This window comes from Plasmodium yoelii, assembly GCF_900002385.2.
Source record: "Plasmodium yoelii strain 17X genome assembly, chromosome: 13".
In the NCBI taxonomy this organism is placed as follows: Eukaryota; Apicomplexa; class Aconoidasida; order Haemosporida; family Plasmodiidae; genus Plasmodium; species Plasmodium yoelii.
In genome coordinates this window covers 2,510,537-2,525,324 of record NC_036185.2, presented here as the reverse complement: position 1 = coordinate 2,525,324, position 14,788 = coordinate 2,510,537, and the positions used below count along the sequence as shown (strand labels likewise).

Genomic DNA, 14,788 nt, shown 5'->3' with positions numbered 1-14,788 from the left:
AAAATTATATTATAAAATGTGAACTATTAAAAAGAAACCATAAAAAACAATAATTTTCATAAAATAATTTCTTTAAATCATGGTTTTTTTTTTAATTCCATATATAAGAAAAAATTGATTGAAATATTTCTTATTATTCCGACATTACAATATATCAACATTTTTTCAAAAACAAATTATATATAGAAAAATATGCGTATTAAAATATAACAAGAAATAAGGGAATAATTGAAATATATTTCCCTATAATATATATATACATAAATATGCATATTTATGTTTATCTGTTTTGGTTTCTCATTACAATAACGTACATTATGACTTCATAATGAACAAAAATCAAACACATTTTATTTTTTCTTATTTTTTTTCTTCTTCTATGTTTAATAAAAAGACAAGAAGAGGGGAAAAAATGTATATATAAAAAAAAAAAATGCAAAACCAATTAAATGGAATGGATGCCACAAAAACAAAGGAAAATGGTAAAACCGGCATTTATAAAGAATTAAGTGAAGACGAAATAAATCATGTTTATTTTGAAACAAAAATTGATGATAATTACAAAAATGCTAATAAAGATAATAACAGTAACCAATTGAAGCACAATATATTTAATAGTTTAAAATATCAAGAAAAAAATGTGATGAATTTTCATGAATTGCCTTTTAATGATTCTTCAAACAACAACGGATTTTATTCTATAAATAATGATCATAATAAAGAAATAACAAAAAATAAAATAGTGACACAAGGAAATGAAGGTTACATTAATGAAAATATAAATTCTTCCTGCAACACAATGCCGTTATTGAATAGTAACATTAATTATAAAAGTTCTAATTTTTTTGAGAATAATAATATTTTTGACAAAAAAAATGAACAAAATATGAAAAATGATATATATATAAAGGACAATTATGTAAATATAAATGAAGTAAACAATATAAGAACATCATACATCAGTAATAATGAAAGTAATGTAAATCTTAATACATTTTTAAATATAAATAAAAATAATTTAATAAGTGATAATATAAATATGTTAAAAATTCCTCAAAACAATGATAATCCATTTAATAAAAATAATTTAATTAATAAAAATACAAATACATTGGATAACATTCAATTTATTAATTATATAAATAATAATGAATACCCAACTAATATGCCTAATCATATTGATACTTCAAATAATCATATAATAAAACAAAATGGAAATAATTTTTTACCATATAATAAATCTTCTATATCGGAAATGTGTTCTACATATCCTTACCTCGATTATATGAAACATGATTCATATGATGATGCAAATATTAGCGATATCCGAAATGAATTTGGCTTCAATAATGTTAAAAATAGCAATTGTAGCACCAAAACTATTGAAGGGGGGGGCCCTACTTTTATTTATAATAATAATTATTATCTAAACAATAACCCTGGAAATCCGTTGTATATAAATAGAGAAATTTTATCACCTCAATCATCTAACCTCTTTGATTATGATAATAATTATGCTGATGAAAATAATTATAAAATAAATAGTGTCAATAGTTTAGGGAATAATAACTATATTGACCAAAATTCAAATGCTTTAAAAAATGAGGTAACAATTAGAAATATGAAATTACCTCAACTCGTAACCTCAGTTAATAGTTTTAATCACGTCATGAATACTAGTAATAATAACATGAGACAACAAATTAACCAACATAATTATAGACAAACAGATTTGTTACATAACAACATATTGCCTACCCAAAATAATATTATTTATGACAATGAAAAACATAATTTACAGAATACCTTTGATTTTGTGTCTCACAATGGACAAACAAATAGTAGTAAGACCAAAGATAACAATAATTCAAACTCTAATAATTTCTCAATTTATAGAAACGATGTAAATGATAATATGGGGATAGATAATAAATTTCGAAACTCAAGTAATAATGATGATTTAGAAATTAATAACACAAAAATTGATACACCGATTTTTAATCCTAAATATTATCAAGATACAAATTTATTGAATATATTTAATGGAGAAAAAAACATACAAATAAATAAACCGCCACTTGTTAATCATAGTAACGAGTTAAATAATTCTGCTTATACAAATATAGTATATAATAATTATAATCATAATTTCAATTATGATATGATAAATTCACCAGACAAATTTAAAATGGAAAAAACAGAAAATGTTAATTATTGGGATGATAATAAACTCATTTGTAATAACAATTCTTCTGATATTTTTCAACAAAATTATTCTAACATTAATGAATATGAACAAAATGATTACAAAGAATCTAATATGCACAATGGTTATACTGATTCGGAAAAAACTGTACAAACTTCTCGCTTTATAAATATACCTTCAAAAAAAGAAACAACTAAAAATAATCAAGTTAATAAATTAGAAGAATGCAATATTAAAAAAGAAGATGCCAATATAAATTCCAATTATTTTAAAAACTGCATAAATTTAGATAATGAACAAAATTTCAATAATTTCACTAATTTTAATAAACAAATCGAAAATAAAAATAATGACGTAACTCATTCATATGAACTTAGTTTACTCAAAGAAGATCACAATGATGCGTATAATAAGAATGATGACTATTTTGAAGATATAGAACAACAAAGAAAAAATATTTACAATTTTTATTTACAATCATTTTTAAACAGTATAAACAATGTGCGTGATACTGGGAAGGTTAACCATGTGGATAGCCAAAACAACACACCCAATGATGAAGATATAGAATGTAGTAATACTTTTGAAAATGAACGATGTGAAAATAAAGAAATAATAACTCAACAAAATAATGATATAGATAATATGGTATTATGTAATTTAAAACATATGAAAAATAAAAAGCTTTTAAAAAATTGTCCAAAAGTAAAAGAATATTTTTCCTATGTAGATTATTATATTAAATCATTACGCTTATTATATACTAAACTGCTAAGTAATAGAAATTTAATATTTATATTAGCTAGCGAAATATTATCTAAAAATAATTCAAATGACATAAAAAATATATACAATTCTTCATATTATAATGATAAATATTCATATATTAAAGAATTAATATCAATTTTTTTACCAGAACCTCCTATTTTCCCACCTTTGCAAATATGGTTATATTTTGGTAAAAAATATGCATCTCAATTACATAAATTGCATTTAACCATTTATATAATATATCAAAAAATTATCTACAATTTTTCTAACATATTACTACAAATAAATGATGATCAAATAAACCATTCAGAAAAAAGAGGATATACCAAAAAACATGTAACAGATTCATTAAATTATTTTTGTGTTCGTGAAAATAAAATGAATGAGAAAGAACATTCATGTCAGTATATTAAAAGAGGAACTTTGCTAAATAAACCCACAAAGAATATAGACACACAAAATAATAATAATGATATACTTTTAACTCAAGATTCATCAATTTTATCGACAGATAGTGATGGTCATAGTAAACTTAGAAATAGCTATTGTGCATCTAATGAAGAAGGGTATAAAAATAATTATATTATTGAACGTCATTTATTCCAAATAAATCAAAAGTTGGAAAATATAATGGATTCAGTTAATAATATATCGAAATTTATAAAATTCCCAAAGGATATAAATAATGATAAGGAAAAAGAAAAATGTTCCAATATAACTAAATCAAAAAATGAGAATACAAATAAAATTTGTTATATAAGTTCTGATTCTGATTTTACAATTGATCAAATTAATTCGGATCCCAATGGTGAAAATACACATGATCAAAATGCAGTTGATGTTGGGGATGATGATAATAAAAATAATAATACAGGAAAACAGACATATGATCATATATCAAACCGAAAAAAAAATGAAGAAATAGATGAAACCAATGAAAATAATAAACTTGATACAAGTGAGAATGATATTGGAGGAAATGAACAAATAGTTACATATGATAATTTAGAAAAAAATAATATTAATACTAAAGATGGAAAAAATGATAGTCTTGATGATAATATTAGTCCCTTTGAAAAATTGTATACTATGAATGATTCAATGTTAGAAAATGATTCTCTAAAAATTTTGGATGCAATCAAATATGAATTGAAAGAAGTATATAATAAAATAAAAAATTTAAATGTATATGGTAATTATATGGCATTAGCTAGTAATACTTTTGTTTCAGATAATGAATTTGGAGAACCAAACACACAGTTTGCTCATTTTGATGATATGAATAAATATGATGATACTCATGTTGATATATCTAGTAGACAAAATTCTGATATATTTAAACTATTTCCAAATACAATTTTTAGCGAAAATAATAAAAAATATATCGAAGAAAATAAACAAATATTGAATGACATGAGTAATAATACAATTTTTACAAATGAAAATATAAATACTAGTATATTATGTGATTTAAATTACGCAGATAGTATTTTTAAAAACTTTTTATTTTTATCAAAAGATATATACAACAGTTTATCGAAATATGGAAGTTACTCACTCAAGGGAAAGATAATGGGTCAAAGTAATTTGGCACAACTCCGAAACTTCGATCCAACAAATAAACATCCCGAATTAAATAATTTAGACCAAATGTGTAATTATCAACTAATACCGATAAGTGAAGTTTGTGAAGGGAAATCATTTTCTGATAAAGATCATATAAATATTTCTAAATATGAGGACCCGAATAATAATATCGAATTAGAACAAATTGACACATTAGAATCGATACCTAATATACATCAGAATGAAGAGAATGATACCAATTCAAATATATTTAATAATAAAAATAATTTATTTTTTTATGAAAAAAATAATACTTATAATATTAGCGAATCAAAAAATATATATGCAAATATGGATGAAAAGTTTGATGCTAATATAGAGGGTAACAATTATTGTATAAGTTCCAATTTAAATAATCCAAATAAGACATTATCCGAAAATAACATGTTTTCAAAAAATGAGAAAAACCAAGATAATACTATGATAAATATAGACACAAATTTTTTACCGTATAATAATTTAGAACAACATCAAAAAATATATCCTACAAAAATTGAAAATGAAAAAGAAATTTGTGTTTTAAACTCAAGAAAATTTACTCCAACTTGTTATGAATCCAATAACAATAAAAATGGAAATATAAATAGAAACTTTGTTATTTATAAAAATCAAAAAAATGATTTACATCAAACAGATAGTAAAGAAAATTATTATTTTCCATCCAATGAGATAAATATAAATGATAAAAATATAAATAACACTGAATTAATGCAACACAACTATTATACAAATAATATTTTTAATAATAATTGCAATGAAAATGATCATAATAATTATCAATATAACAAAAATAATGAAGAAGATGATACATCTAATAATAATTTTTCTTATACAACTAATTATCAAAATAGTAAAGATTCACGTTATATTTCTTATATAAAAAATAGTAATAGCAATACTGAAGACAATATAAAAAACATTAGTCAAAATATTATGACTGCATCCCATGGGGTGAGGAATACAAATAAAATAAATGATGATACAATATGTAAAAAATCCAACTACGATGATAACCAAAATAATTATCTTAACATAATAAACAATTCTGACCAATATATTAATAATATTTCCCAAAATGAAGAAGAAAATCCATATTTTGAATCTTTTGTAGATAATAATAATTCATATAATATATTAAATAAAAGAAATAGTAATTCGTTTATATATAATGATATAAATGAGGAAAATGAAAAAAATCAAAATAATAATATGTATTATACTAGCAATTTAAATACAAATTCTATTCAATATAGCCAACCCAACCAAGTAAATCAATATGACATCAATTATTATCCAAATAAAAAAACTGATAAACAAACTAATCAACATAATGAGCATATAAAATATCTTTCAAATAATCAATCATTCAATCAAAATATTAGCAACCAAATAAATAACATTCCCTTAGAAGATTTGCAAATGCATATTGACAATTACAATACCAAATTGTTACAAAATACCAATTTAAATAATAATAATAATAATTCTGAAAATTTAATGTCAAATAAATATATTTATCTTAATTCTAAAAAATACAATATTCCAGAATCCAACATAAATTGCAATAATATAATGAGTAATACCCAATTATTTAATATGAACAAATCAGATAATAACACAAACTATTATAACAACAACAGTAGTAATTATTTTAATGATTTAACGAATTATAATAATGTAAAAAATAACGAAATGCAATCACCAAATCAAATTAAAAATCCAGAATGTACTGAAACAAAAAATGAAATTCAAACTTCTAATTCTCATTACACAAACACATTTATTAACTTAAATGAAAATAATAATTTCCCAATCAATAATAGCACAAACAGTTGCATAAATACTAACAATGATGAATTTATTTCAAATTATCAAATTCATTGTGATACTCCAAAAAATTATGATAATAATTATAAAATAAGTAAGGAATATCATAGAGATGAAATATTAGAAAACCAAAATTATATATCAACAAATAGCAGTGATCGTGATAATGAATATAGAAACAAAATGATATACACAATGGAAAAAGAACCAAATAAAAAGGAATATATAGAAAATTATTCAGAAAATGTTTTAAAAAGCAAAGAAGAAAATAAGCCTTTAGAAAATTTTCAAGTAGGGATAGATACCCCTGATAAATTTAGTACCAATATTGATAAATGTGAACAAAATGACACAAATAGTCTTGTTAAAACACAAAATATGGATACAAATCAAATGAATGATATGAATAAAAAAAAACTAAAAAAAATGCTAGAAATAACAAATCAACTAATTGGAAAAAAGTATAGAGGTATTTCTTATGACCCAACAAGAAATGGATGGTCAACATTTGTATATAAAGATGGAGTTAGATATAAAAAATTTTTCTCTTCATTAAAATATGGAAATCTATTAGCAAAAAAAAAATGTATAGAATGGAGAGTCAAAAATTTAAGTCCAGATTCCCATGCATATATTTTTTCTATTAAAGCGAAAGATGAATTTAATTCTATATTAAATGATAATATAAATGAAAATATTAATTATCCATATGATGAAAATAATAATAATAATAATAGTACTCAAGAAACACCTGATAAAAATAACAACAGAGATATATTTTATGTTAATGCCTTTTTGAATTTATTCAATAAAGAAAATAAGTCAACTGATATTTCAAATCATAATGATAAATTAAATAAAAAGGATACCATCGAAACATCTAATAAACGAAAAAAGGAAATAAAAAATAAAAGTAACACAATTTTGGGTGATTATAAAAATGATGAAAAATCAAATATACAGAAAAATGGAAATAATTTGGTTACTTTAAATTGTAATGATAATTCAAATGAAGAAAATCCTCATAATATTTATTGTCAAACTTATGAAGAAGGAAAAAATAAATCTAATAATAATATAAACTTTGATAATCAAATTGGGAATGAAACATTAAAACATATAGAAATGCAAAATCAAGAAACCCATGAAATGCATATCACTAAAAAAAACTCACAACTATCTAAGAAAAAAAATTGTGAGGATTCTCAAATAAAAAATATTTTTTTAAATACAACATCTGAAGAATTATTATCGAAAAATAGGAAAGACGATAATGATAATAATTCTTTTTATCCTAATGATATCCATATTTCTCAAAATGAAAAAAATGAGGATAATTTATCAAAAACTGTAAACATTGAAATAAGTTATAAAAATGGCTATCCAAATAATTACAAAATAAATACAGTACAAAATGAAGAAACAGAAACAATACAAAATATCGATTTAAATAGTGAATATTATACAAGTAGTAACAAAAAAGATGAACAATCATATGATGCCTTAAATTCTACTTACAATTATGCCAGTGACAATTATACACATTTAGAAGTTAATAACGAAAATAATTTATCATTTAAACAGTTAGACAATAAAAAAAAAAGAAAAATAGATGTTATAAAATGTGACGAAAGTATATCAAATAGCAGCAAAGCAATTTTTGAAGGAATGAAATCACAGTGTGGAGATTCAGAAGATAAAATCAATGATTCAATAAATTTAGATACAAACAAATCGCCCATTTTATACAATTTTTTGGAAGAAAAAAATAATAGTGAAACAAATCATACACCAAAAAATAACGAAGAAGAAATCATGAATAACCTATTTGGAATTGCAAAAAATTATGTAAATTTGCAGAAAAACCAAATGTATAAAGAAGAAGTAAATGCACAATATGAACAAGTTGGTAACATTTATAGTGACCATGATAAGGATGCGAAAAAAGAGAATGAACAAAAAATGTGGGGATATAGAAAATGGGAAAATATGGACCAAAATATGGACCAAAGTATGGATAAAAATGTGGAGGAAAAAAGTGGCAAAGAGCTGTATGAAGAGAGATATGTGACTCCCCCAAATGGAAATACTCAAAATGATCTTGAAGAATACGAAAAAGATAACAAAAAAGAAACAATAAACAAAAAAAGAAAAATGTTCATAGAAAATATAGATATCGATGACAAAAGTTATTATATGTATAAAGAGACACTGCTTAACTACATGAATAAATGTAACTATACAAATGAAGAAGAAAAAAAAATTTTTATGATGTTTTTAAAATTTAACAAAGAATGGGTTTTATTAGAATTAAATGGATTAGAAGATATATATCATGATTATTTTAGAAAAAAAATTGAAGCTTTTTATAAATCATATTTAATAAAATTGAAGGTAAATAAACCCCAGACTAAGGAAAGTACAGATGATGAAACCGAACAAACACAAAATAAAACATGTAAACAATCGAAAAATAGCATGCCTAACAAAATAGCGAATAAACGAAAAGAGCAAATTAGAGATCTTCAATTAATTTTTGAAAAAAAAATAAATACTTCATGGATGTGTATGATATTCCCTATACATTTTTTGTACATATTCAGTTATAAAATATTTTGTATACTTAAATATACCACAAAGAAAAGTAAGAAAAGAAAGAAAAAGGAAAAATATGATGATGATGATAATTGTAGAAAAAATAATTATGAACATGATGAAAATAATTATATAAATCTTAATAATGATCAATATGATGAAAAAGATAAACAACTAACGAGTAAATTTAAAGGAGTAAATTTTATAAAATATAAAAAGGCATGGTGTTTTACATACATAGATGTAGATGATAAAAGAAAAAAAAAATTATTTCAAATAGACGATTATGGGTTTAAAGAATCTAAAGCATTATCTATTTTATTTCGAAAAAGTTTTGTATATCATTTGACAAAAATGCACACATTTTTAAACAGGTTGATATTTAACAAAAATATTAATATGAACATTTGCAATGAATTTGATGATAAATATGAAAATAAAATAATTAGTAAACAAGTTAGTGCAAATTCTATTATTTATAACGGGACTATAAATGATTATATTGAGCACTATAAACGATATGAAGAATTTTTAGTATGTTATGGAAAAATTATTTATTTTAATGAAATGAAAAATATATATTTAAATTCAAAAGATAAACAAAATGTATTAAATTATATACCAATAGAAATACATAACAAAATAACTAATGATATTGAACCTATAAATTTATTAACAGGAACACGAAATTATTTTTCAAAAAAATCAAAACTTTTTACATTACCCAAAGGTATTGTATATTTATCAGGATATTTTCTATGGGTTGTATTATATTTAAATAAAAACAACAAAGAAATTATTATATCATTTTCAGTTCGAAAATATGGTTTTGAAAAAGCCAGAGCAAAATGTATTGAATGTTATTATATTTTATTGAATAATTATGGATTTAAACCTATAAATATTTCAGGTGTAATTGATCTAATTTTAGAAAATGATTTAGAATCAAAAAGTTATAATCTTTTAGATTATTCTACTGAAAATATTATATCATTAGAACATTTATTTTATTTTTTTTCTCCTTCATCTTATATCCTTAAAAATAATACTCTCTATAAAAAAATTAATAACAACACAACTCTTACTTCATATTATGATTCAATATTCCCTGGTGAGTATGAGCAAATTAGTTCGTTAGATATATTTCAAAATTTTGAGGCATCTCACAAAATCGATGAACCAAATGAATCTACTAATGCTACATCTATAGATGTAGGACAAGGAAATTCTTCATATTCTTCAAACACATGGAATAATAATATTGAAACAAATCAAGAATGGACTATCCAAAAAGAAAATTTTCATACTTCTCAAATGGATATACAAAATAATGAAATGAATATCGATGTCAATGATAAAGAAAATGGTCTTAGAATTCCGATTGAACATACTCAAAAAAACAAAATAGAAAATAAAAATGAATATGAAATAATTTATAACACTTTGAATACCGATATATTTTCTAATAACACTGTTGATGCTGAAAAAAAAAATATACCTTTATATTTCACAGATGATGAGAGCAAAAAAAGTAAGAAATTAAACAGAGATTTACAAAATACAAATAACATGACTAGCCAATATAATATCAGTAACAATTCCTATCTTTTGAATACTTATTGTGATATAAATTTGGATAGTAGAAACAAATCTCCTAATTCGATAGAAAGAGACAATATGGGAAATTCCTATAATGATTTTTGTATGCCAAATAATATAGACCATAAAATTGAATTAAATGATGAATTGAATATGGAAAGAACACATGATGCAATTACTATTCCATTAACAATGCCAAACATGTTTGATAATGGCACCACTCCTGAATATATAGATGAAAATGAAAATGAAAATATGACGGAATTAAACAGTGAAACGAACAATATATCTTATCGTTATTATGAACATGAAAATAAAAAGATAAATAATTTTGAAAACACAAATATAGGAAATAATAATCATAATAATACATTTATACATCCAAATATTTCCAAACAATCGATGAACAAAGATATATACAGTTTTTTGTGTGACAATAATTTACAAGACTGTTATTTAAAAAAACATTACGATGAATTATTTAATAATAAAGAAGTAAATAATTATGTCTTTAAAAAAGTGAGTAAAAAAGAAGAACACCTTGGAATTTTTATTCTACTAAATTCTCAATGGCTATCTGATTCTTTTTTTGATAATATAAATCAAATCGAAACAAAATATGCTGATATTTATTCTTTTGAAAATTATTTAAATACTCGTGAAGAAGTTCTTAATTGGAAACATCAAAAAACATTTATTAAAGATTGCTCAGATATTTCAAAAAAATTACCAAGAATTGTTGGGGTACATTATGATTCCCATACAAATGCTTGGGTTGTTAATTGTACTATAAATAAAAAGAGGCATGACAAAAAATTTTTAGTCAAAACATTTGGCTTCTTACAAGCTAGAAAATTGGCAATAGAACACAGAAGAAAATTGTTTCAATCTTCAAAAAGGAACATGCCAAATTCGGGCAAACAAAATATTAAATAAATTTCTATAGATTATTTATTTTATCTTTTTATTTTTTTATCTTTTTATTTTTTTATCCTTTTATTTTTACGTTTTTTTAATTTTTTTATTTTCACTTTTTTTGTCCTTTTGTTTTAGTTTATTTTTTTTTAACAAAATTTATGATCTTCGTAAATTTTATAAACTCAAAAATACGACTCGATTTCGATATGTAACATAAGAAAAAATATTAAATTAGTTTAAAAAATATTAATTATATATTACCAAAGTTCAATAAAAAATTCACATATAATCATCGTAAAATTACCACACTTTTGTAAAACTTTTATTTCAATTTATTCTTTAATTTTGTTCAAAAAATAAATTAAAAACACCTTCTCGAGTTACTAACCCATTTCTTAAATTCTTTGATTTTTTTTTTATAATTATATATTTATTAGTTTAAGGTATGTTTTTAATTAGTTTTCAAGTAGCTATGTAAAAATATATAGCAGTCTATACATGGGTGTATATACACACATATATATAATTATAAATACAAATATGGAAATAAAATAAGGTCACTAAAAATATGATCTATCTACTTACACATATACTTGAAACATACTTCAATATATAATAAAATAAAACATTTAATTATATTCAAACATAGATAATATATCACCAAAATAAAATCCATGTTTTTTCTTTTTTTCGAAAAAAAAAAATCGAATTAAAAAAATGAATTAAAAAAAACATTTCATCCCTAAAAACAATAAATCGATCGAATATTAAACAAAATCAAAAGTTACATTGTGGGGAATTGTATTAAATTTTTTTTTTTTTATCTCAACAAATTATAAACACAGTCATGGCTATATAAAAATATACAAACAATTTACATACTGTGTTATAAAAAAAAAAAAAAAAAAATCCCCAAATATAAATTTTATCTACCAAGAATTTGTTTATTAACTTAGATCAAATGGAGGGGCCTCCAGATAAAATATTTGGATCTGCTTTGTCCGAATACAAATTGAAATTTGTAATAAACTCTTGAGCTAAGGTTTTCAAACTGACATTGTAATCTTCTTTATTCTTCCATCCAATATAAGGGTCTAACACATCATCTGGAATTCCTTCTAAATGCTCAGGTATACTAAAATTAAAAATTGGGGTTTGCTTATATTTAATATTATTTAGTTTATCATCATGTATATAATCAACTAGCATTCGTGTATATTTTAATGGAATTCTTTCTCCATTTTCTGTTCCATAAGCACCATATATCCATCCCGTATTTAATAACCAAACATTTGGTTTATGTTTTTCATACTTATCTGCTAACATTTTTGCATAAACCATCGGATGTAAAGCTAAAAACGGGGCAGCATAACAAGAAGAAAAAGTAGCAGTTGGTTTTAATATATTATCTTCTGTTCCTGCCATTTTACTTGTATATCCACTAACAAAATGATACATCATTTGATAGACATTTAATTTTGATAAAGGTGGTATAACACCAAAAGCATCACATGTCAAAAGAATTATATTTTTTGGGTGACTATTAATATATGCAGGTATTTTAGCATTTTCAATATAAGATAATGGATAAGCACATCTAGTATTTTCAGTAATTGAACAATTATTATAATCTACATCTCTAGTTATAGGATCCATAATAACATTTTCTAATATCGCTCCAAATTTAATAGCTTGAAATATTTCAGGTTCTTGTTTTTTAGATAATCCTTTACATTTAGCATAACAACCACCTTCTACATTAAATATTCCATTGTCTGTCCATACATGTTCATCATCTCCAATTAAATATCTGTTCGCATCTGCTGATAATGTTGTTTTACCAGTACCCGATAAACCAAAAAATAATGTAACATCATTTTTTTTACCTACATTACATGAAGAATGTAATGGTAATTTATTTTCTTTTGGCATTTTATACATAAATAATGTTAATATACCTTTTTTCATTTCACCCGCATATTGTGTTCCTAATATTACCATATTCATTGCACCGAAATTTATTATAACAGATGTTTTACTAGACATACCTTCTGTTAATCTATTTGATGGAAAGTCACCAGCATTATATATTATAAAATCGGGTACAAAATTTTGAATTTCTTCTACTGTTTTGGGTGGTATTAACATATTTAACATATATAATGCATGATATGCTCTAGATGTTATAACACGGATTTTTATTCGACAACTTTCATCCCAACCTGCATATGCATCTATTACATATAAATTTGGCTGTAAATTTAAATAATCTATAGCTCGACCTTTATTTATTTCATAAGATTTCTCTTTTATTGGTATATTAACATTACCCCACCATATGTCATTTTCTGAACTACTTTCTTTTACAATCCTTTTATCCGATGGAGATCTTCCTGTCTTTTCACCAGATGTACAACACAATGCTCCTGTACTTGTTATATATGAATTAGATTCATATTTTAAAGCCATTTCATATAAAAATGATGGGGTTGAATTATGATGGATACTATTTACATTCAACCCTAAACCTTGAACTTCTTTATTAAATTGAGATTCCTGTTCTTGACTTAATGTTAAAATATCTTTTAAACTCATTATTGGTCCAACTGGTTTATTATAAACTAAGTTCCTCCTTATTTCATCAATTACTATCTTTTTTATGTCATTCATTTTTTTAGACTTTAATTTGATTAGCTATTTTGGAATAAAGTTATTTTCTTCAAAAAAAAATATAAATAAGTATTTTATGAAAATTCAATTTAATTATTCCCTAAAAGGGCATTGTGAATATGTGTGTGTGTGTGTTTTTTTTTTAGTATAATAAAAAAAACAATAACTACAGGACTATCTAAATTAAATAAGCAATTTTTTATGTTCTTCTGATTTTTGGAGGGATATAAGATGAGTGTAAAATCACTTTTACAACTTTTTCAATAACTATTTGAAAAATGTGTGTAAAAATGTTATTCTTTATATTGCTCAAAAAATGTAGACGATTTTTTATATGTTGTCGCCCTATGTATTCCCATAAATAATGTACGAAAATTACACACTTATTATTTTTCAAGTTTTATAAAATAAACAAACATATATATAAATATAATAATATATATTGTTCAATTATTTTATAGTTGCATAATACAATTAACTATTTCGTACAAATAAAAAACAGTCATATACGTTATTATTCCCCCTTTTAAAAAAGGTGGGTATATAAGCTTATAACAAGAACATATCAAAATATGT

General features: G+C 22.8%; 2 protein-coding genes across 2 annotated transcripts; one reads left to right on the top strand and one right to left on the bottom strand.

Moving 5' to 3' along the window:
• Window positions 1–433: 433 nt before the first annotated feature.
• Window positions 434–11,560, top strand: PY17X_1361700 (AP2 domain transcription factor, putative; the record flags this gene model as incomplete). Its single annotated transcript, XM_022957296.1, has 1 exon — window positions 434–11,560. The coding sequence occupies one exon, from the start codon at window positions 434–436 to the stop codon at window positions 11,558–11,560; it is 11,127 nt and encodes a 3,708-aa protein (XP_022813736.1).
• A 939-nt stretch (window positions 11,561–12,499) lies between these two features.
• On the bottom strand, window positions 12,500–14,212 carry PY17X_1361600 (phosphoenolpyruvate carboxykinase, putative; the record flags this gene model as incomplete). The annotated part of the gene is made up of 1 exon (XM_723866.1): window positions 12,500–14,212. One exon carries the CDS (start codon window positions 14,210–14,212, stop codon window positions 12,500–12,502), a length of 1,713 nt encoding a protein of 570 aa, XP_728959.1.
• Between the last annotated feature and the right edge of the window lie 576 nt (window positions 14,213–14,788).